The 20,811-nt window shown below is 40.1% G+C and overlaps 3 protein-coding genes across 3 annotated transcripts; all 3 read left to right on the forward strand.

Annotated features, from left to right (window-relative positions):
* Positions 1 to 334: 334 nt before the first annotated feature.
* On the forward strand, positions 335 to 3,121 carry LOC115359198 (odorant receptor 131-2-like). Its single transcript, XM_030051548.1, has 2 exons — positions 335 to 490; positions 2,285 to 3,121. The coding sequence occupies exons 1-2, from the start codon at positions 335 to 337 to the stop codon at positions 3,119 to 3,121; spliced, it is 993 nt and encodes a 330-aa protein (XP_029907408.1).
* Positions 3,122 to 6,337: 3,216 nt separating this feature from the next.
* On the forward strand, positions 6,338 to 9,090 carry LOC115359199 (odorant receptor 131-2-like). Its single transcript, XM_030051550.1, has 2 exons — positions 6,338 to 6,493; positions 8,266 to 9,090. Exons 1-2 carry the CDS (start codon positions 6,338 to 6,340, stop codon positions 9,088 to 9,090), a joined length of 981 nt encoding a protein of 326 aa, XP_029907410.1.
* A 4,490-nt stretch (positions 9,091 to 13,580) lies between these two features.
* On the forward strand, positions 13,581 to 15,676 carry LOC115359200 (odorant receptor 131-2-like). The gene is made up of 2 exons (XM_030051551.1): positions 13,581 to 13,736; positions 14,852 to 15,676. The coding sequence occupies exons 1-2, from the start codon at positions 13,581 to 13,583 to the stop codon at positions 15,674 to 15,676; spliced, it is 981 nt and encodes a 326-aa protein (XP_029907411.1).
* Positions 15,677 to 20,811: the final 5,135 nt, after the last annotated feature.

Raw genomic sequence — 20,811 nt, forward strand, 5'->3', positions numbered from 1 at the left:
TTTGAGCTTATCTTTTGCATAATCGATTAAGGAAAGACTTCAGTTCTGGTCAGTTTAACATGTGAACTCTGTGGCCACTTTATTATATTTATTATAATGTTCAGTGTTTTTCAGTTTATAATGTAATGTTTCAGACACTGTGAATGAGAATGTATGAAATTTAATTCTATTACTGAGGTTGTAGTCCGCAGAGGGGTGTGTGTGTGTGTGTGTGTGTGTGTGTGTTTCAGTAATATATTTTTCCAGTGAAAGGCATGTCATAATCTAGAAAGATAACACCTGATCCATTTCTGTCATTTGTCTAACAGCTTTAGAGGATCCCTCAGCTTGAGTCATGAATGTATCATCTGTTGCTCCTAATGTAACTTTAGCTGGAAATTACCACAACACCTTCACCACGGCTGTAACAAATAACGTGATAGTCATGGTCCTCTGCATCTCCATCAACTACATCAATGGCACCTTGGTCCACATCTTCAACAAACACCAGGTCTGAAAACTGTTATTGTAGTTTAAGTACTAAAAAAGAAAGGAAGCTGTAAAGCTGACTGTGAATAAATAATACCACAGGGGAAATACTTAAATCCCTTACTGTGCTCTCCTCTTGTTTTGTATTCAGTCTGCTCTAGCTAAGTAAGTGTCAAATTTGAGCCATGTGACATGATCTTGACCAAACGGCAGTAAGACATGTACGTAGTTCTTATATTGTTAAAGTTGCTACAGTGATGTAGGATGTGTTTAAGACAAGCAGGCGTTGTGAGTGACATAGAGCTTTTAGGAATATGGAGCAAAGGATTGCTTCATAGGATTGACAGAAAGCTGATCAAAAGGTTCCTCAAATGCAGGATATGTAGATGTGAAACTTGTTCTCCACATAGTGTCAGTTTTGTTGAGGATAAGTTAGAAATAAACTAGTGCCATCCCCTAGATATTTGGGGGCCCAAGGGAAAATCATTTATTGATTCATTTATTTATTTTCTTTTTCTTTTTTTTTTTTTTTTTTTTACCATCTTTGAGAATATCTTAACTAACTTTTTTGAAATATAATTTAAAAATATACAAGGATACAAGGAAGTTTATTGGTCATTATACAACAGGTTGAATAATGAAATTAAAATGTGGTTCCCTCTTGATTGATTAATTGATTGTATAGAAAATAAAATGATTAAACATGGAGGAGTGCAGATGGTGCATTTAGTAGTCTCACAGCCTGAGGGAAGAAGCTGCTCTGTAGTCTGGTGGTACGGCTGCGGATACTTCTGTATCTTTTGCCTGACGGCAGCAGGGTGAACAGGCTGTGGCTGGGGTGGGTGTTGTCTTTTAGGATCCTTTTGGCTCTGCACAGGCACCTCACCTCCCCGATATCGCTGATGCTTGGTAGATGGGTTCCAATGATGTTTTGGGCAGTTTTAATCACTCGTTGCAGAGTCTTCCTGTCCTGGGCCGTGCACATCCCATGCCAGTTTGTGATGTTTCCAGTCAGGATGCTTTCAATTGCTCCTTTGTAGAAGTTGACAAGAACTTGGCGTGGGAATTTTGCGTTCTTAAGTTTCCTTAAGAAATACAGCCGTTTCTGAGCTTTTTTAACCAGGGCAGAGATATGTGAAGTCCATGACAGGTTCTCTGTTATGTTGATACCCAGGAACTTGAAACTGCTCACCTCAGCTCCATTGATGTAGACAGGGTTGTGTGTCTTTGCCTCCTTTTGCCTCCTTTTTCCCATATAATAATTATGAAACTCTGTTTTACTGTATTTTTACTCATATTGATAATTTTCTGGTAATTGCTAATTTTCTGGTCATTTTCTCATAACTTCTCATTAATTTCTTATTAATTTTTAGGCAGTTTCTTGCTAATTTGCTCTTTATCCCTTTCCACAAGTGAATTTGCTCAATTTCAAATGGTTAAATGCGTTTGAAAGCCCGAGGTTGCATTAAGGCAACATTCACATGCATTTAAACACAAGAAACCTGACACTGATCCAGCTAATCTGGTGTTTAATCAAGTTAATGCCTAGGTTTCAAAAGGCTTAAAAAAACAATACAAACAAACAAACAAACATACAAACAAAACAAATCAGGGGGTTGTGAGGGCACTTTAATGAGAAAGGCGAGGCCTGTGGGCCTGCCGGCTCTGGAGTAAACTGTTAGGAGGGAGTATCGTTGGGATGTCTTGACAATTACAGTGAAAATGCTTGATACAAGCTCAAAAAGCTTAACATGTACTGTACCCTGATTCAGTTATTCCTTTTGAAACCTCTGTCTTCATCCCCCTTATTCTCCAGGTCCTCAGTGTGAACCCTCGATACATTCTGTTCATCCACCTGGTAATAAACGACATGATGCAACTGGCCCTCTCCAGTTTCCTCCACGTTGTCAGCTATGCCCTGTATACCATCTATGTGCCCTTCTGCCTTTTCTTACTCATTATTAGCATCCTCACTACCTTCAACACGCCGCTGAATCTGGCTGGTATGGCAGTGGAGTGCTACATCGCCATCTGCGTCCCCCTCCGCCACAGCCAGATCTGTACTGTGAAGAGAACCTATGCTCTGATTGGTTTGATCTGGGCAGTGAGCTCACTCTCTGTCCTCCCAGATCTCTTCATCCTCCTGGCCACAGAACCTCTGCAGTTCTTCCATTCCAGAGTGTTCTGCTCCAGGGATTTTGTGTTCCGAAGCACCTACAGCCTCAAAAAGAGAGATACATCCCACATAATTTGTCTGGTCCTGGTTTGGCTCACCCTCCTCTACACTTACTTCAGGATTCTGTTTGCTGCCAAGGAAGCGACTACAGACTTTAAAAAAGCCAGGAACACTATCCTCCTCCATGGTTTTCAGCTGCTGTTATGTATGCTCACTTATGTTAGACCCATGTTAGAAAAATGCCTGATTTACCTCTTCCCCACGCAGTTCCGGGCCACACGGTTCACCTCCTATATCATTATTCAGATCTTGCCACGGTTTGTTAGTCCCATTGTCTACGGACTGCGAGACCAGACATTCAGGAAATACCTGAAAAGGTACCTGTTGTGTAAAGTGAGCATAAGCAGCCATCCAGAAAATGTCACCATGTCAAACACTGGGCCTGCAGCTGAGAAGATGAGAAACACCTCTGTTTGATTCACATGATGGAAAATACTAACCACAGCATATACAACATATACAGACAAAACAACAACAACTGTAGAATACCATATCACCTGATATCTGGTTTAGAATTAATGTGCTTTTGTTCAGCTTTTAAGATGCCATGCTGATTGTATTTAAAGGGATACTTCACATTTTTGGACATGAAGTTGTATGAAATCTACAGTGCGTTGCATGAAAAGGGAGTTTTTTTTTTTTTTTATTTTATTATTATTATTATTATTATTTGTTTTACTTAAGTTGCCCCCTTAGCAAAGTTCCGGCCTCCTGAAATATTGAAATAGGTGCTTTGGCCAGTTTGCTGGGGTCACAAAAATAAGAAGTTTTGCTTCTCAAAACAACATGCATTCTAAAAAACTTCAAGTGTGCAGTGGGCATTCCAGCAAAGAGGATGATGTCCCTACATGGCCAGGATAGAGGGGAAACAACATGTTTTGAAGAGCACTGCTGTGCCAGCCCCCATGTAAGACAACCAACTACTAGCTAATAAGATGGGTTACTGTCTGGTTAGAAGGTAACCAACATTACAATTTGGTTGAAGTGGCTATAAAGAATCAGGTGGTATGATCAGCTGATCATACAGAATCATCAGACTAGTGAAGCTTCTACATAATATAACGTTATATGATGACCATTATTATTATTGTCTGCTTCAATGTCAAAGTGTATTTGTTATAGGCCAGTAAGGATGACCAACGTACAAGATAGTCAATGATTTCTGTTGTCAGCATTGTAGGTCAAACATATTACATGTTACTTCAGAGTGCCCCACAGTTTTTATGAGACAGCTCCGAGAGGAGTGATATGTCCAGATATTGTTGTCATAGAAACAAAAAACACACCTAATGATAATAATAATGATAATAATAATACTAATATTTAAAAAAACAAACAAAAAAAAAACAAAAAAAACATGCCATTTCTGATGAGACGCTGGATTGAGGCTCTCTGCAGGCCTTGCAAGTGGTGCTTTTTTCTGTCAGAAAAAAACACTTTGTCAGTGCGGACCTTTTAACCTTTTAACCATGAGCTATTTATGAATCTTTTACATCACTGTTTATCCATGAGCTATTTATGAGTCTTTTACATCATGAAATTACTTGCCTGTATTTCAACCACTTTCATGATATACCCTTTTTTTCCAACCCTGTACACATGAAATGACAGAGTGACAGACAAGACACGAACAATCTGTAAGCACTGCGAGAAAATAGTGCCTTACATCGCCTCTAACATGAGGAATATGCTAAGTCACCTACAGCACTACCACAGTTCTCATAAACTGTGCCACCTAAAGGCCAAATGACAATGACAAATGTCTTTGAGCCTGTGCTTCCACAATCAAGTGCAAGAGCCACAACAATAATGATGGACATTGGCGTTGTCATTGCAATGGATATGAGGCCATTTTCTGATGGAAAATTGGGGATTTTGGTGACTTTTCCATACTTTTTACATACCAATACGCGCACATTTTACTTGCACAGTAGTCTCAGCTCTGTACAAAGAATCGAAGGCCAGTGTTGTACAGATCCTGAAAGAGGCAGAAAGTATTGCAATAACCACCGATGGTTGGATTTCCAGGAATACATCATGATTACAGTCCACATCATCGACTGAGACTGAGGTTGTGTTCGTACTGGATTGCCCTCAATTTTATGTGTGAAAGTAAGTTTTTAATCCCCAGTAAAACCATTTGAGGCTGTAAATCAACCAACAGGCCTTACTTGGCATAGGTTGGATTTTATATTCCGGCAGTTTCTCTGGTTTTTACACTTTAAAATGACAATAAAAATTCTTAATAAAAAGTTTCACATTTTAGTTTACCGTCTCTTTAAAATGTTCATACAAAAGGTTTAAACACAGATTTGTATGTACTCACGGTCACTAAGGTCCAATGTTCAAGATCTTTCTCTTGATGACTCAATCATTGCAGCTAAACACACGCACATTCCTAATTGACTGACTATGACAACAATTTAGAGCACTGACATTAAAACACTTATCTGAAGGGAAGGGAAGCACTGATCAAGAAACATTACAACAGAACACTTTGGGTTTTCTTTGCTCCACTGCTGAGGCGCCTATGGCCAATCCCAAACCCCCCTTTGGGCAACAGGTGTGAAAAGTTAATCAGCTCCTCGGTGGTGCATGACCAACCTTTCCACCACATTTCATACAAATCCACACACAATTTTTGAGATATTCTGCTAACAAACAAGCAAACTAGAAAGCAGTCAGGCACTCAGTAGTGTGCCTGTCTACCTCTGTGAACTGTCAAGCTACGCCAACCAAGAAGAGGCAATTTTATTAAATGAACAGTTTTTCCCCATTAAGAGCCACTCCAACACATTCTAAGCAGAAAGGAGAATAAGAACCACTACACTCTTCAATCTGGCAAAACTGTGTATACTATAGGCCTATTCACCTGTCACCTGTCAGACTTAAGATACACACACACAAATGTGCACATAGACATGTACATAGACAGAAGCACTGACCAATATGGTTTCTACTAATCCCAGGTGCAATCTTTCCACATATAAATTCCTTGTATGGATATCACACACACACATCCCGGTTGCTGTTTCCTGACGTGGGTAGGTACAACCTGTCTGATGTTGTTTGGCTAGATTTAAAATGTTATTGGAGGGTGTACAGTAAAGATTATGTAGAGCTTTTTTCTTGTATTTTGTTATACTGATTTTAGGTTTACTGTCTGCTGATATAGCTGATTTATCTCTGTCCTATCACACACAGATTAAATTAAATTAAATTAAACTGTCTAGTCTGTAGCTTTCATCCTGCTCGATACAATGATGGCTAATGTTGCTGGTCCTGATCATCCTGATTAGTTTATTCTTCATCCCATTCACATAAATTAAACTCATGCTAATAGCTTTTGGAACTCTTTCTGAACTCTGTGGCCACTTTATTATATTTATTATAATGTTCAGTTTTTTCAGTTTATAATGTAATGTTTCAGACTGAGGTTGTCGTTCACAGAGGTGTGTGTGTGTGTGTGTGTGTGTGTGTGTGTGTGTGTGTGTGTGTGTGTGTGTGTGTGTGTGTGTGTGTGTTTCAGTAATATATTTTTCCAGTGAAAGGCATGTCATAATCTAGAAAGATAACACCTGATCTATTTCTGTCATTTGTCTAACAGCTTTAGAGGATCCCTCAGCTTGAGTCATGAATGTATCATCTGTTGCTCCTAATGTAACTTTAGCTGGAAATTACCACAACACCTTCACCACGGCTGTAACAAATAATGTGATAGTCATGGTCCTCTGCATCTCCATCAACTACATCAATGGCACCTTGGTCCACATCTTCAACAAACACCAGGTCTGAAAACTGTTATTGTAGTTTAAGTACTAAAAAAGAAAGGAAGCTGTAAAGCTGACTGTGAATAAATAATACCACAGGGGAAATACTTAAATCCCTTACTGTGCTCTCCTCTTGTTTTGTATTCATTCTGCTCTAGCTAAGTAAGTGTCAAATTTGAGCCATGTGACATGATCTTGACCAAACGGCAGTAAGACATGTACGTAGTTCTTATATTGTTAAAGTTGCTACAGTGATGTAGGATGTGTTTAAGACAAGCAGGCGTTGTGAGTGACATAGAGCTTTTAGGAATATGGAGCAAAGGATTGCTTCATAGGATTGACAGAAAGCTGATCAAAAGGTTCCTCAAATGCAGGATATGTAGATGTGAAACTTGTTCTCCACATAGTGTCAGTTTTGTTGAGGATAAGTTAGAAATAAGCTAGTGCCTTACCCTAGATAGGAAAATCATTTATTGATTAATTTATTTATTTTCTATTTTTTTTTTTTTTTTTTTTTTACCATCTTTGAGATCATCTTAACTAACTTTTTTGAAATATAATTTAAAAATATACAAGGATACAAGGAAGTTTATTAGTCATTATACAACAGGTTGAATAATGAAATTAAAATGTGGTTCCCTCTTGATTGATTAATTGATTGTATAGAAAATAAAATGATTAAACATGGAGGAGTGCAGATGGTGCATTTAGTAGTCTCACAGCCTGAGGGAAGAAGCTGCTCTGTAGTCTGGTGGTACGGCTGCGGATACTTCTGTATCTTTTGCCTGACGGCAGCAGGGTGAACAGGCTGTGGCTGGGGTGGGTGTTGTCTTTTAGGATCCTTTTGGCTCTGCGCAGGCACCTCACCTCCCCGATATCGCTGATGCTTGGTAGATGGGTTCCAATGATGTTTTGGGCAGTTTTAATCACTCGTTGCAGAGTCTTCCTGTCCTGGGCCGTGCACATCCCATGCCAGTTTGTGATGTTTCCAGTCAGGATGCTTTCAATCGCTCCTTTGTAGAAGTTGACAAGAACTTGGCGTGGGAATTTTGCGTTCTTAAGTTTCCTTAAGAAATACAGCCGTTTCTGAGCTTTTTTAACCAGGGCAAAGATATGTGAAGTCCATGACAGGTTCTCTGTTATGTTGATTCCCAGGAACTTGAAACTGCTCACCTCAGCTCCATTGATGTAGACAGGGTTGTGTGTCTTTGCCTCCTTTTGCCTCCTTTTTCCCATATAATAATTATGAAACTCTGTTTTACTGTATTTTTACTCATATTGATAATTTTCTGGTAATTGCTAATTTTCTGGTCATTTTCTCATAACTTCTCATTAATTTCTTATTAATTTTTAGGCAGTTTCTTGCTAATTTGCTCTTTATCCCTTTCCACAAGTGAATTTGCTCAATTTCAAATGGTTAAATGCGTTTGAAAGCCCGAGGTTGCATTCGGGCAACATTCACATGCATTTAAACACAAGAAACCTGACACTGATCCAGCTAATCTGGTGTTTAATCAAGTTAATGCCTAGGTTTCAAAAGGCTTAAAAACCATACAAACAAACAAACAAACAAACAAAACAAATCAGGGGGTTGTGAGGGCACTTTAATGAGAAAGGCGAGGCCTGTGGGCCTGCCGGCTCTGGAGTAAACTGTTAGGAGGGGGTACTGTTGGGATGTCTTGACAATTACAGTGAAAATGCTTGATGCAAGCTCAAAAAGCTTAACATGTACTGTACCCTGATTCAGTTATTCCTTTTGATACCTCTGTCTTCACCCCCCTTATTCTCCAGGTCCTCAGTGTGAACCCTCGATACATTCTGTTCATCCACCTGGTAATAAACGACATGATGCAACTGGCCCTCTCCAGTTTCCTCCACGTTGTCAGCCATGCCCTGTATACCATCTATGTGCCCTTCTGCCTTTTCTTACTCATTATTAGCATCCTCACTACCTTCAACACGCCGCTGAATCTGGCTGGTATGGCAGTGGAGTGCTACATCGCCATCTGCGTCCCCCTCCGCCACAGCCAGATCTGTACTGTGAAGAGAACCTATGCTCTGATTGGTTTGATCTGGGCAGTGAGCTCACTCTCTGTCCTCCCAGATCTCTTCATCCTTCTGGCCACAGAACCTCTGCAGTTCTTCCATTCCAGAGTGTTCTGCTCCAGGGATTTTGTGTTCCGAAGCACCTACAGCCTCAAAAAGAGAGATACATCCCACATAATTTGTCTGGTCCTGGTTTGGCTCACCCTCCTCTACACTTACTTCAGGATTCTGTTTGCTGCCAAGGAAGCGACTACAGACTTTAAAAAAGCCAGGAACACTATCCTCCTCCATGGTTTTCAGCTGCTGTTATGTATGCTCACTTATGTTAGACCCATGTTAGAAAAATGCCTGATTTACCTCTTCCGGGCCACACGGTTCACCTCCTATATCATTATTCAGATCTTGCCACGGTTTGTTAGTCCCATTGTCTACGGACTGCGAGACCAGACATTCAGGAAATACCTGAAAAGGTACCTGTTGTGTAAAGTGAGTATAAGCAGCCATCCAGAAAATGTCACCATGTCAAACACTGGGCCTGCAGCTGAGAAGATGAGAAACACCTCTGTTTGATTCACATGATGGAAAATACTAACCACAGCATATACAACATATACAGACAAAACAACAACAACTGTAGAATACCATATCACCTGATATCTGGTTTAGAATTAATGTGCGTTTGTTCAGCTTTTAAGATGCCATGCTGATTGTATTTAAAGGGATACTTCACATTTTTTGGACATGAAGTTGTATGAAATCTACAGTGCGTTGCATGAAAAGGGAGTTTTTTTTTTAATTATTATTATTATTTTTTGTTTTACTTAAGTTGCCCCCTTAGCAAAGTTCCGGCCTCCTGAAATATTGAAATAGGTGCTTTGGCCAGTTTGCTGGGGTCACAAAAATAAGAAGTTTTGCTTCTCAAAACAACATGCATTCTAAAAAACTTCAAGTGTGCAGTGGGCATTTCAGCAAAGAGGATGATGTCCCTACATGGCCAGGATAGAGGGGAAACAACATGTTCTGAAGAGCACTGCTGTGCCAGCCCCCATGTAAGACAACCAACTACTAGCTAATAAGATGGGTTACTGTCTGGTTAGAAGGTAGCCAACATTACAATTTGGTTGACGTGGCTATAAAGAATCAGGTGGTATGATCAGCTTATCACACAGGATCATCAGACTAGTGAAGCTTCTACATAATATAACGTTATATGATGGCCATTATTATTATTGTCTGCTTCAATGTCAAAGTGTATTTGTTATAGGCCAGTAAGGATGACCAACGTACAAGATAGTCAATGATTTCTGTTGTCAGCATTGTAGGTCAAACATATTACATGTTACTTCAGAGTGCCCCACAGTTTTTATGAGACAGCTCCGAGAGGAGTGATACACTATATTGCCAAAAGTATTCGCTCGGCTGCCTTCACACACATATGAACATGAGTGACATCCCATTCTTAAACCATAGGATTTAATATGATGTGGGCCCATCCTTTGCAGCTATAACAGCTTCAACTCTTCTAGGAAGGCTTTCCACAAGGTTTAGGAGTGTGTGCATGGGAATTTTTGACCATTCTTCCAGAAGTGCATTTGTGAGGTCAGACACTGATGTTGGTCGAGAAGGCCTGGCTCGCAGTCTCCGCTCTAATTCATCCCAAAGGTGTTGTATCAGGTTGAGGTCAGGACTCTGTGCAGGCCAGTCAAGTTCTTCCACACCAAACTCGCTTATCCATGTCTTTATGGTTCTTGCTTTGTGCACTGGTGCACAGTCATGTTGGAAGAGGAAGGGGCCATCTCCAAACTGTTCCCACAAAGTTGGGAGCATGAAATTGTCCAAAATGTCTTTGTATGCTGAAGCATTAAGAGTTCCTTTCACTGGAACTAAGGGGCTGAGCCCAACGTCCGAAAAACAACCCCACACCATAATCCCCCCTCCACCAAACTTTACACTTGGCGCAATGCAGTCAGACAAGTACCGTTCTCTTGGCAACCACCAAACACAGACTCGTCCATCAGATTGCCAGATGGAGAAGCGTGACTCGTCACTGCAGAGAACGCGTCTCCACTGCTCTAGAGTCCAGTGGCGGTGTGCTTTACACCACTGCATCCGATGCTTTGCATTGTGCTTGGTGATGTAAGGCTTGGATGCAGCTGCTCGGCCATGGAAACCCATTCCATGAAGCTCTCTACGCACTGCTCTTGAGCTAATCTGAAGATCACATGAAGTTTAAAGGTCTCAAGCTATGGACTGTGCAGAAAGTTGGCGTCCTCTGCGCACTATGCGTCTCAGCATCCGCTGACCCCGTCTGTGATTTTATGTGGCCTACCACTCCGTGGCTGAGTTGCTGTCGTTCCCAATCGCTTCTACTTTGTTATAGTACCACTAACAGTTGATTGTGGAATATTTAGTAGCGAGGAAGTTTCACAACTGGACTTACTGCACAGGTGGCATCCTATTACATTACTATTACAGCACCATGCTGGAATTCACTGAGCTCCTGAGAGCGACCCATTCTTTCACAAATGTTTGTAGAAGTAGTCTGCATGCCTAGGTGCTTGATTTTATACACCTGTGGAAATGGAAGTGATTGGAACACCTGAATTCAATGATTTGGATAGATGAGCGAATACTTTTGGCAATATAGTGTATGTCCAGATATTGTTGTCATAGAAACAAAAAACACACCTAATGATAATAATAATAATAATAATTATAATAATAATAATAATATTAAAAAAAACAAAACAAAAAAAACATGCCATTTCTGATGAGACGCTGGATTGAGGCTCTCTGCAGGCCTTGCAAGTGGTGCTTTTTTCTGTCAGAAAAAAACACTTTGTCATTGCGGGCCTAGCCTACTCGTACCTACTGATATTGATGGAAGGATTAACATTTTAAATCATTTTAACCTTTTAACCATGAGCTACGTATTTATGAATCTTTTACATCACTATTTATCCATGAGCTATTTATGAGTCTTTTACATCATGAAATTACTTGCCTGTATTTCAACCACTTTCATGATATACCCTTTTTTTCCAACCCTGTACACATGAAATGACAGAGTGACAGACAAGACACGATCAATCTGTAAGCACTGCGAGAAAATAGTGCCTTACATTGCCTCTAACATGAGGAATATGCTAAGTCACCTACAGCACTACCACAGTTCTCAAGTCAAATAAACTGTGCCACCTAAAGGCCAAATGACAATGACAAATGTCTTTGAGCCTGTGCTTCCACAATCAAGTGCAAGACCCACAATAATAATGATGGACATTGGCGATGTCATTGCAATGGATATGAGGCCATTTTCTGATGGAAAATTGGGGATTTTGGTGACTTTTCCATACTTTTTACATACCAATACACGCACATTTTACTTGCACAGTAGTCTCAGCTCTGTACAAAGAATCGAAGGCCAGTGTTGTACAGATCCTGAAAGAGGCAGAAAGTATTGCAATAACCACCGATGGTTGGATTTCCAGGAATACATCATGATTACAGTCCACATCATCGACTGAGACTGAGGTTGTGTTCGTATTGGATTGCCCTCAATTTTATGTGTGAAAGTAAGTTTTTAATCCCCAGTAAAACCATTTGAGGCTGTAAATCAACCAACAGGCCTTACTTGGCATAGGTTGGATTTTATATTCCGGCAGTTTCTCTGGTTTTTACACTTTAAAATGACAATACAAATTCTTAATAAAAAGTTTCACATTTTAGTTTACCGTCTCTTTAAAATGTTCATACAAAAGGTTTAAACACAGATTTGTATGTACTCACGGTCACTAAGGTCCAATGTTCAAGATCTTTCTCTTGATGACTCAATCATTGCAGCTAAACACACGCACATTCCTAATTGACTGACTATGACAACAATTTAGAGCACTGACATTAAAACACTTATCTGAAGGGAAGGGAAGCACTGATCAAGAAACATTACAACAGAACACTTTGGGTTTTCTTTACTCCACTGCTGAGGCGCCTATGGCCAATCCCAAACCCCCCTTTGGGCAACAGGTGTGAAAAGTTAATCAGCTCCTCGGTGGTGCATGACCAACCTTTCCACCACATTTCATACAAATCCACAAGCAATTTTTGAGATATTCTGCTAACAAACAAGCAAACTAGAAAGCAGTCAGGCACTCAGTAGTGTGCCTGTCTACCTCTGTGAACTGTCAAGCTATGCCAACCAAGAAGAGGCAATTTTATTAAATGAACAGTTTTTCCCCATTAAGAGCCACTCCAACACATTCTAAGCAGAAAGGAGAATAAGAACCACTACACTCTTCAATCTGGCAAAACTGTGTATACTATAGGCCTATTCACCTGTCACCTGTCAGACTTAAGATACACACACACAAATGTGCACATAGACATGTACATAGACAGAAGCACTGACCAATATGGTTTCTACTAATCCCAGGTGCAATCTTTCCACATATAAATTCCTTGTATGGATATCACACACACACACACATCCCGGTTGCTGTTTCCTGACGTGGGTAGGTACAACCTGTCTGATGTTGTTTGGCTAGATTTAAAATGTTATTGGAGGGTGTACAGTAAAGATTATGTAGAGCTTTTTTCTTGTATTTTGTTATACTGATTTTAGGTTTACTGTCTGCTGATATAGCTGATTTATCTCTGTCCTATCACACACAGATTAAATTAAATTAAATTAAACTGTGTAGTCTGTAGCTTTCATTCTGCTCAATACAATGATGGCTAATGTTGCTGGTCCTGATCGTCCTGATTAGTTTATTCTTCATCCCATTCACATAAATTAAACTCATGCTAATAGCTTTTGGAACTCTTTCTGAACTCTGTGGCCACTTTATTATATTTATTATAATGTTCAGTTTTTTAAGTTTAAAATGTAATGTTTCAGACTGAGGTTGTCGTTCACAGAGGTGTGTGTGTGTGTGTGTGTGTGTGTGTGTGTTTCAGTGATATATTTTTCCAGTGAAAGGCATGTCATAATCTAGAAATATAACACCTGATCCATTTCTGTCATTTGTCTAACAGCTTTAGAGGATCCCTCAGCTTGAGTCATGAATGTATCATCTGTTGCTCCTAATGTAACTTTAGCTGGAAATTACCACAACACCTTCACCACGGCTGTAACAAATAATGTGATAGTCATGGTCCTCTGCATCTCCATCAACTACATCAATGGCACCTTGGTCCACATCTTCAACAAACACCAGGTCTGAAAACTGTTATTGTAGTTTAAGTACTAAAAAAGAAAGGAAGCTGTAAAGCTGACTGTGAATAAATAATACCACAGGGGAAATACTTAAATCCCTTACTGTGCTCTCCTCTTGTTTTGTATTCAGTCTGCTCTAGCTAAGTAAGTGTCAAATTTGTGCCATGTGACATGATCTTGACCAAATGGCAGTAACACATGTACGTAGTTCTTATATTGTTAAAGTTGCTACAGTGATGTAGGATGTGTTTAAGACAAGCAGGCGTTGTGAGTGACATAGAGCTTTTAGGAATATGAAGCAAAGGATTGCTTCATAGGATTGACAGAAAGCTGAACAAAAAGTTCCTAAAATGCAGGATATGTAGATGTGAAACTTGTTCTCCACATAGTGTCAGTTTTGTTGAGGATAAGTTAGAAATAAACTAGTGCCATCCCCTAGATATTTGGGGGCCCAAGGGAAAATCATTTATTGATTCATTTATTTATTTGCTTTTTTTTTTTTTTGCTATTTTTTTTTTACCATCTTTGAAATCATCTTAACTAACTTCCTTGAAATATAATTTAAAAATATAATAATTATGAAACTCTGTTTTACTGTATTTTTACTCATATTGATAATTTTCTGGTAATTGCTAATTTTCTGGTCATTTTCTTATAACTTCTCATTAATTTCTTATTAATTTTTAGGCAGTTTCTTGCTAATTTGCTCTTTATCCCTTTCCACAAGTGAATTTGCTCAATTTCAAATGGTTAAATGCGTTTGAAAGCCTGAGGTTGCATTAAGGCAACATTCACATGCATTTAAACACAAGAAACCTGACACTGATCCAGCTGATCTGGTGTTTAATCAAGTTAATGCCTAGGTTTCAAAAGGCAATACAAACAAACAAACATACAAACAAAACAAATCAGGGGGTTGTGAGGGCACTTTAATGAGAAAGGCGAGGCCTGTGGGCCTGTCGGCTCTGGAGTAAACTGTTAGGAGGGAGTACCGTTGGGATGTCTTGACAATTACAGTGAAAATGCTTGATGCAAGCTCAAAAAGCTTAACATGTACTGTACCCTGATTCAGTTATTCCTTTTGAAACCTCTGTCTTCACCCCCCTTATTCTCCAGGTCCTCAGTGTGAACCCTCGATACATTCTGTTCATCCACCTGGTAATAAACGACATGATGCAACTGGCCCTCTCCAGTTTGCTCCATGCTGCGAGCTATGCCCTGAAAACCATCTATGTGCCCTTCTGCCTTTTCTTACTCATTATTAGCATCCTCACTACCTTCAACACGCCGCTGAATCTGGCTGGTATGGCAGTGGAGTGCTACATCGCCATCTGCGTCCCCCTCCGCCACAGCCAGATCTGTACTGTGAAGAGAACCTATGCTCTGATTGGTTTGATCTGGGCAGTGAGCTCACTCTCTGTCCTCCCAGATCTCTTCATCCTCCTGGCCACAGAACCTCTGCAGTTCTTCCATTCCAGAGTGTTCTGCTCCAGGGATTTTGTGTTCCGAAGCACCTACAGCCTCAAAAAGAGAGATACATCCCACATAATTTGTCTGGTCCTGGTTTGGCTCACCCTCCTCTACACTTACTTCAGGATTCTGTTTGCTGCCAAGGAAGCGACTACAGACTTTAAAAAAGCCAGGAACACTATCCTCCTCCATGGTTTTCAGCTGCTGTTATGTATGCTCACTTACGTTCGACCCATGTTAGAAAAATTCCTGATGTACCTCTTCCGGGCCACACGGTTCACCTCCTATATCATTATTCAGATCTTGCCACGGTTTGTTAGTCCCATTGTCTATGGACTGCGAGACCAGACATTCAGGAAATACCTGAAAAGGTACCTGTTGTGTAAAGTGAGCATAAGCAGCCATCCAGAAAATGTCACCATGTCAAACACTGGGCCTGCAGCTGAGAAGATGAGAAACACCTCTGTTTGATTCACATGATGGAAAATACTAACCACAGCATATACAACATATACAGACAAAACAACAACAACTGTAGAATACCATATCACCTGATATCTGGTTTAGAATTAATGTACTTTTGTTCAGCTTTTAAGATGCCATGCTGATTGTATTTAAAGGGATACTTCACATTTTTGGACATGAAGTTGTATGAAATCTACAGTGTATTGCATGAAAAGGGAGGTCTATTATTATTATTTATTTATTTATTTATTTATTTTTTTGTTTGTTTGTTTGTTTTACTTAAGTTGCCCCCATAGCAAAGTTCTGGCCTCCTGAAATATTGAAATAGGTGCTTCGGCCAGTTTGCTGGGGTCACAAAAATAAAAAGTTTTGCTTCTCAAAACAACATGCATTCCACAAAACTTTGTGCTTTCTAGTGTGCATTTCAGCAAAGAGGATGATGTCCCCATGTTGATGTCGTTTTGAGAAGCAAAACTTTTTATTTTTTTGACCTTAGCAAGCTAGCTGGAAGCGCCTATTTCAATACTTCAGGAGGCCAAAACTTTGCCCAGGGACATCTTAAGTAAAAAAAAAAAAAAAAAAAAAAAAAAAAAAAAAAATCCCTTTTCGTGCAAGGGAGGATTTCATACAACTTCATGTCCAAAAATGCGAACCATCCCTGTAAAATATAAAAATGCTAACTACAAATACTGCTACAAATAGAGTCCCATTTTCAGGGGCAACATTTGTTTCCAGTTTTTCAGATCTAAGCTCCTTTTATCCACAACAGCCAAAAGAAAGCTGAGTAAAAAAAAAAATATATAAACAAAAAATATGAGGCATAAATACATTCAGAGCAATGTTTCAATGTTTTTTGTTGTTATTTATCTCTTGAAAACCCTAAACAGTTAATTCAAGGGTTGATTTTTTTTTTTTTTTTTGCTTTTATTAAGGTACATGTTTAGGTATGTACACTATAGAAAAGCAGATTCCTTATTCTATCATGTTTATGGTTTGAATTGATTATGTATCCAATTCCCAAGACAGGAGAACTAATAGAAAGCATTCTCATTTACTCACTGTCAAATCAGAAAGCAAAACACTACCAATGCTGATATTAGGTTTAGATCGATACCAAATAAACGAGCCAGTATCCCGAAGTCAATACCAATACTTTTTTCTTTTAAAAGCAGCTTGTGTACTGTCATGTAGAGGAGACCACTGTGTCATGATTTATGAGGCGAATGCACATCAGTTGGCTAAATATTAATGCATTTTTTATGACCACTGATTTTTTGATGTAGGCAAATAATATGATGACGAGAATATTAATTTCACTGCATAGGCTACCCGGGCACTTGCCTCTGCCTGTGAACTCTGTTTCTGTGTGTCCTGAAGCAGCCCCCTCCTCCTCCCTTCGTTTCTTTTGCAGCTCTCAGTTCTCTGATCTCATCTCCCATCGAAAACTCAGCAAACAGATTTGGGACAAGCTGGGCATTTTGGTCAGATGGCTCTGCACTGAGGTTATAATCCTTAACGAAAACTAACAAAATTCTGAAAACTAGTTGTAACAAAAAAAAAATCACCAACAGAAATAAAACAAAAACGAATACAAAACAAAACAAAACAAAACAAAAAACAATAAGTAACTGAACCCATATTGTGTGTTTATAACACTTGCTAAACTAAACTAAAAAAGGGAGAAAATGCCTTTAGTTTTTGTCATTGTCAATTTATTTCATACATAAGTCTAGTATTTTGAGTGTATATGAAATCTGTCCTTCAATATCCTCTTAAAAATTGCTCTGCACTCCACATAGCAGCCCAGCACCTGCATCAATCACAGGAGGAGGGAGGAAAATGGTCCCTCAGTAGTATAACTCTTGACCTGAAAGAGGAGGTGATCACCTTCGGCTAGAAGAACAGGTTTGGGTGTAGTTCCATCAATTCCCTATATCACTGAAACACAAGCAGGAGGGATGAACAGACAGGGCACACAGATCTCCTGCTTTCTTAGCAGAGGTAAGCAGGGGCGGACTGGGACTAAAAAACAGCCCTGGACTTTGACTAAGCCCGGCCCAAAACAACAAATTTGTGAGTGTAGATAAAAACGTAGCAACATAATATAACATCAGGGCGGGGTGGGGGGTGGGGGGGCTTTTTTACCACAGATCTTTTGTAGCACAGAGGAGATATGTTGGTCAAACACTCGGTATGTAGTGTTAGTGTATGTTTATGAGTTGTATAACATAATAAATTATCTTGAAGGAGTAGATGTTTACCAGTAAGCGTGAGCCAAATAATTTAACAATATGTTAAATTATTATTTGTTTTAAAAATGTAAATTACTTATCAAACAGACCTAACAATTCAGCTACCAATGAATGAGCAGTAGTATGCCTGCGATAACATAGATTGAAAAATTAGCCGAAGTGATACCTCTTCTCTGAATAGACAAGCTAAGCCAGTGTGCTGCTGTTAGCCAGTGAAAATAGAGCGGAGTGGCAACTCTTTGCTTTGTTACACAATCTATGTCAGTGCGCTGCTGTAGCTGGAGAGTTTCTCTGCCTTTTGGCTCGTGCGGTGCCGGTGCAGTTGTTATTATGTCAAATTCTGTGTTAAAAATAGATTCTGTTTTATTTGGCTAATTCCGCGATTCCGTGATCGATAATCGATATTCTCCAGAATGTCCAGATGGCCAGTCCGCCCCTGGAGGTAAGAACCAGAAGAAGCACCGTATGGATGGATAGGAGATCCAGGTCAGCTTGAGCCATGTGTTCAAACGGTGGACCTGTCAGGCCGCCCAACACCGTCTGTAAGGCCTACTCAGGAATGAAGTGATGTACAGGAGGTCCCATCCTGTGGAGTCACAACAGAAACCACTTGACCATAGGATGGCTCCTGACAGTGAAGCTATAATACCCATTTGTGGCCAGCTGCAATAGCTTCTGCAAAGATTCCCATGGTGGATGCAGCCTGGTCACTCCACTCAAATTCCAAGCTATGAGGCAGCACGGCAATGTCTGACAGGTGCTGAGCTCACACTGAAGCAACTACAACATCAGTTGCAGGGGTGGAAAGGCATAACACAGACCTGAGGGCCAACCTGGATGCACAAACACATTCACCCCCAGTAGTGGGGCATCACTTGCCCTTAGGGAGAACCATAAGGAACACACATAAGTTGGGACCTCACTGTTATCTGCTGAGGTACACAACAACAGTGGTGTTATCTGATCTCACCAAGAACGCTCTGGACTGCCATGAGCTCCAGAAAATTTATGTGCCGAGAGGGTCCCACCCACGTGCCCCCAACACTGTCTTTGCCAAGTGTGCCCCCACAGCCAGCTTGTGAGGCATCCATAAAAACCTGGGTATAATGTGGGACACACCACAGACAAACACCCTCACAGAGATGGCTGGATGCAGCCCAAAAGCCAGGGCTGGGATGTGAAGCTTGTGGTGCAGCTTGGATCTAGGCAGAGCAGTGAAAACCAGAGCTGCAGGAACCTCGTGTTGCAGCCCAAAGCTCAACAATGGATGGGCTACTGACATCATTCCAAGGAAAGGCATGAACCTCCCGGCCATGATCAAGGTATAGACCTGCTGCAGTAGTGCAGAAACACGCCCCTCTGACAGACGTGCTGTCATGGAGAGGAAGTCCATCTGAGTTAATGTCTCTTAACTCAGATCGAGGAAGCTGTTGATTCACAGTTGATTCAGGCTAATAGCAATTGGCCCACTACAGACACAGGATCCTCTGAATGAGTATCAGTGGGATGTCTCTGCGAAGACACGGAGAAATCACTTTATACAACACATTGATCCAACCGAGCAATTTGATTGGTCAATCAGACATTTAGAATGTGCTCAAATGAGCATGACAGCATGGCTACCTGTGCTCAAATGAAAAATACCTCATCACTGAAAATATTACTCCACCTATATCTTGTTGCCTGAGTCTGTGTGGTTTCCATGGCAACACAAAACATTTCACTGAAACCTGCATCAAAAGCCACTGTCAACTTTGTTAGTCTGCATAATGGACCATTTTTTTGTCAATTTTGATTTATTTGGCGACCTAAGTTTGGATAAATGGCTGAACGAGGAAGACAAGACAGAAGAGAAAAAGCCGAGATACGTGAGAGTGACGAGTGGAGAGCTGGATCAGCTGGAGAGGTCAGGAAATGAAGCCGGTACGGCCCGGTCAACGTCTTGGGCCGTCAAATGTCTACAAGACTACCTGACAAACACCGGGCAAACAGCTGATTTCTCAGCTGTAAGGAAAGAAGAGCTAAACAAGATCCTCTGTGAATTTTATGGAGCTTTAATTTTATTTAATAGAGAATGAAATGCCTCAGCAGGGTCAGCACCACAGACAGTACCTGCTGAGGCAGAATCAGCACCACGGACAGTACCTGCTGAGGCAGAGTCAGCACCACGGACAGTACCTGTGAGATTTTCCACGGCGATGTGCAGCTATAACTTTGTTCTTGTTATTAATGTATTAATGTTATCAGTTATTAATTAGCCTTTAATCGTTATTATTATTTTTTTTTATGAGTTTCCTAGGCCATTGATTTAATTAATTTGTCAATTTGTTTGCATCTGTACATTGAAATGAACATTTAATAAATCAACACATCTGTGAAAACTGTCTTTATTTCAGAGGTAAATTGATAATAGCTTGAAAAGGTGATTAGCAAAAGCCCCTGAAAGGTGGGATTGAAATTATATAACTCTGTTCAACCTTAATGTTACTGCTTACTGTCATTACTTTTGCTGCTTACCCACATTAATCGGAGCTGACGTTAAATTGGAGTGACACACCCCCAGCTGAAACAAAACATCTACTGGTGAGTTTATGAAAAGACAGATGTTTGTTCTGGTGCCGACACTAGAAAGCAGTAGCCTGTATTTAAATATAACTGTTAATATAAGTTCATTGTAGATAAAGATAAGCTGTGCTGCTGAGTCATTGCCACGATACCTGTTAGATTAAAAATGACTGAGAAGTCGGCAGAAGTGTAACTATCAGTCCATGATTTTTTTTTTTTTTTTGCTGTGGGTACGCTGCATTGCAAGTCACTGCAGTCCCTCAGGATGACTTAAAATATCGTGTGGCCTCAAAACATTGACATCATCTAAAATCAAAAGCCTTT

Source organism: Myripristis murdjan, chromosome 5 (genome assembly GCF_902150065.1).
Source record: "Myripristis murdjan chromosome 5, fMyrMur1.1, whole genome shotgun sequence".
NCBI lineage: Eukaryota > Metazoa > Chordata > Actinopteri > Holocentriformes > Holocentridae > Myripristis > Myripristis murdjan.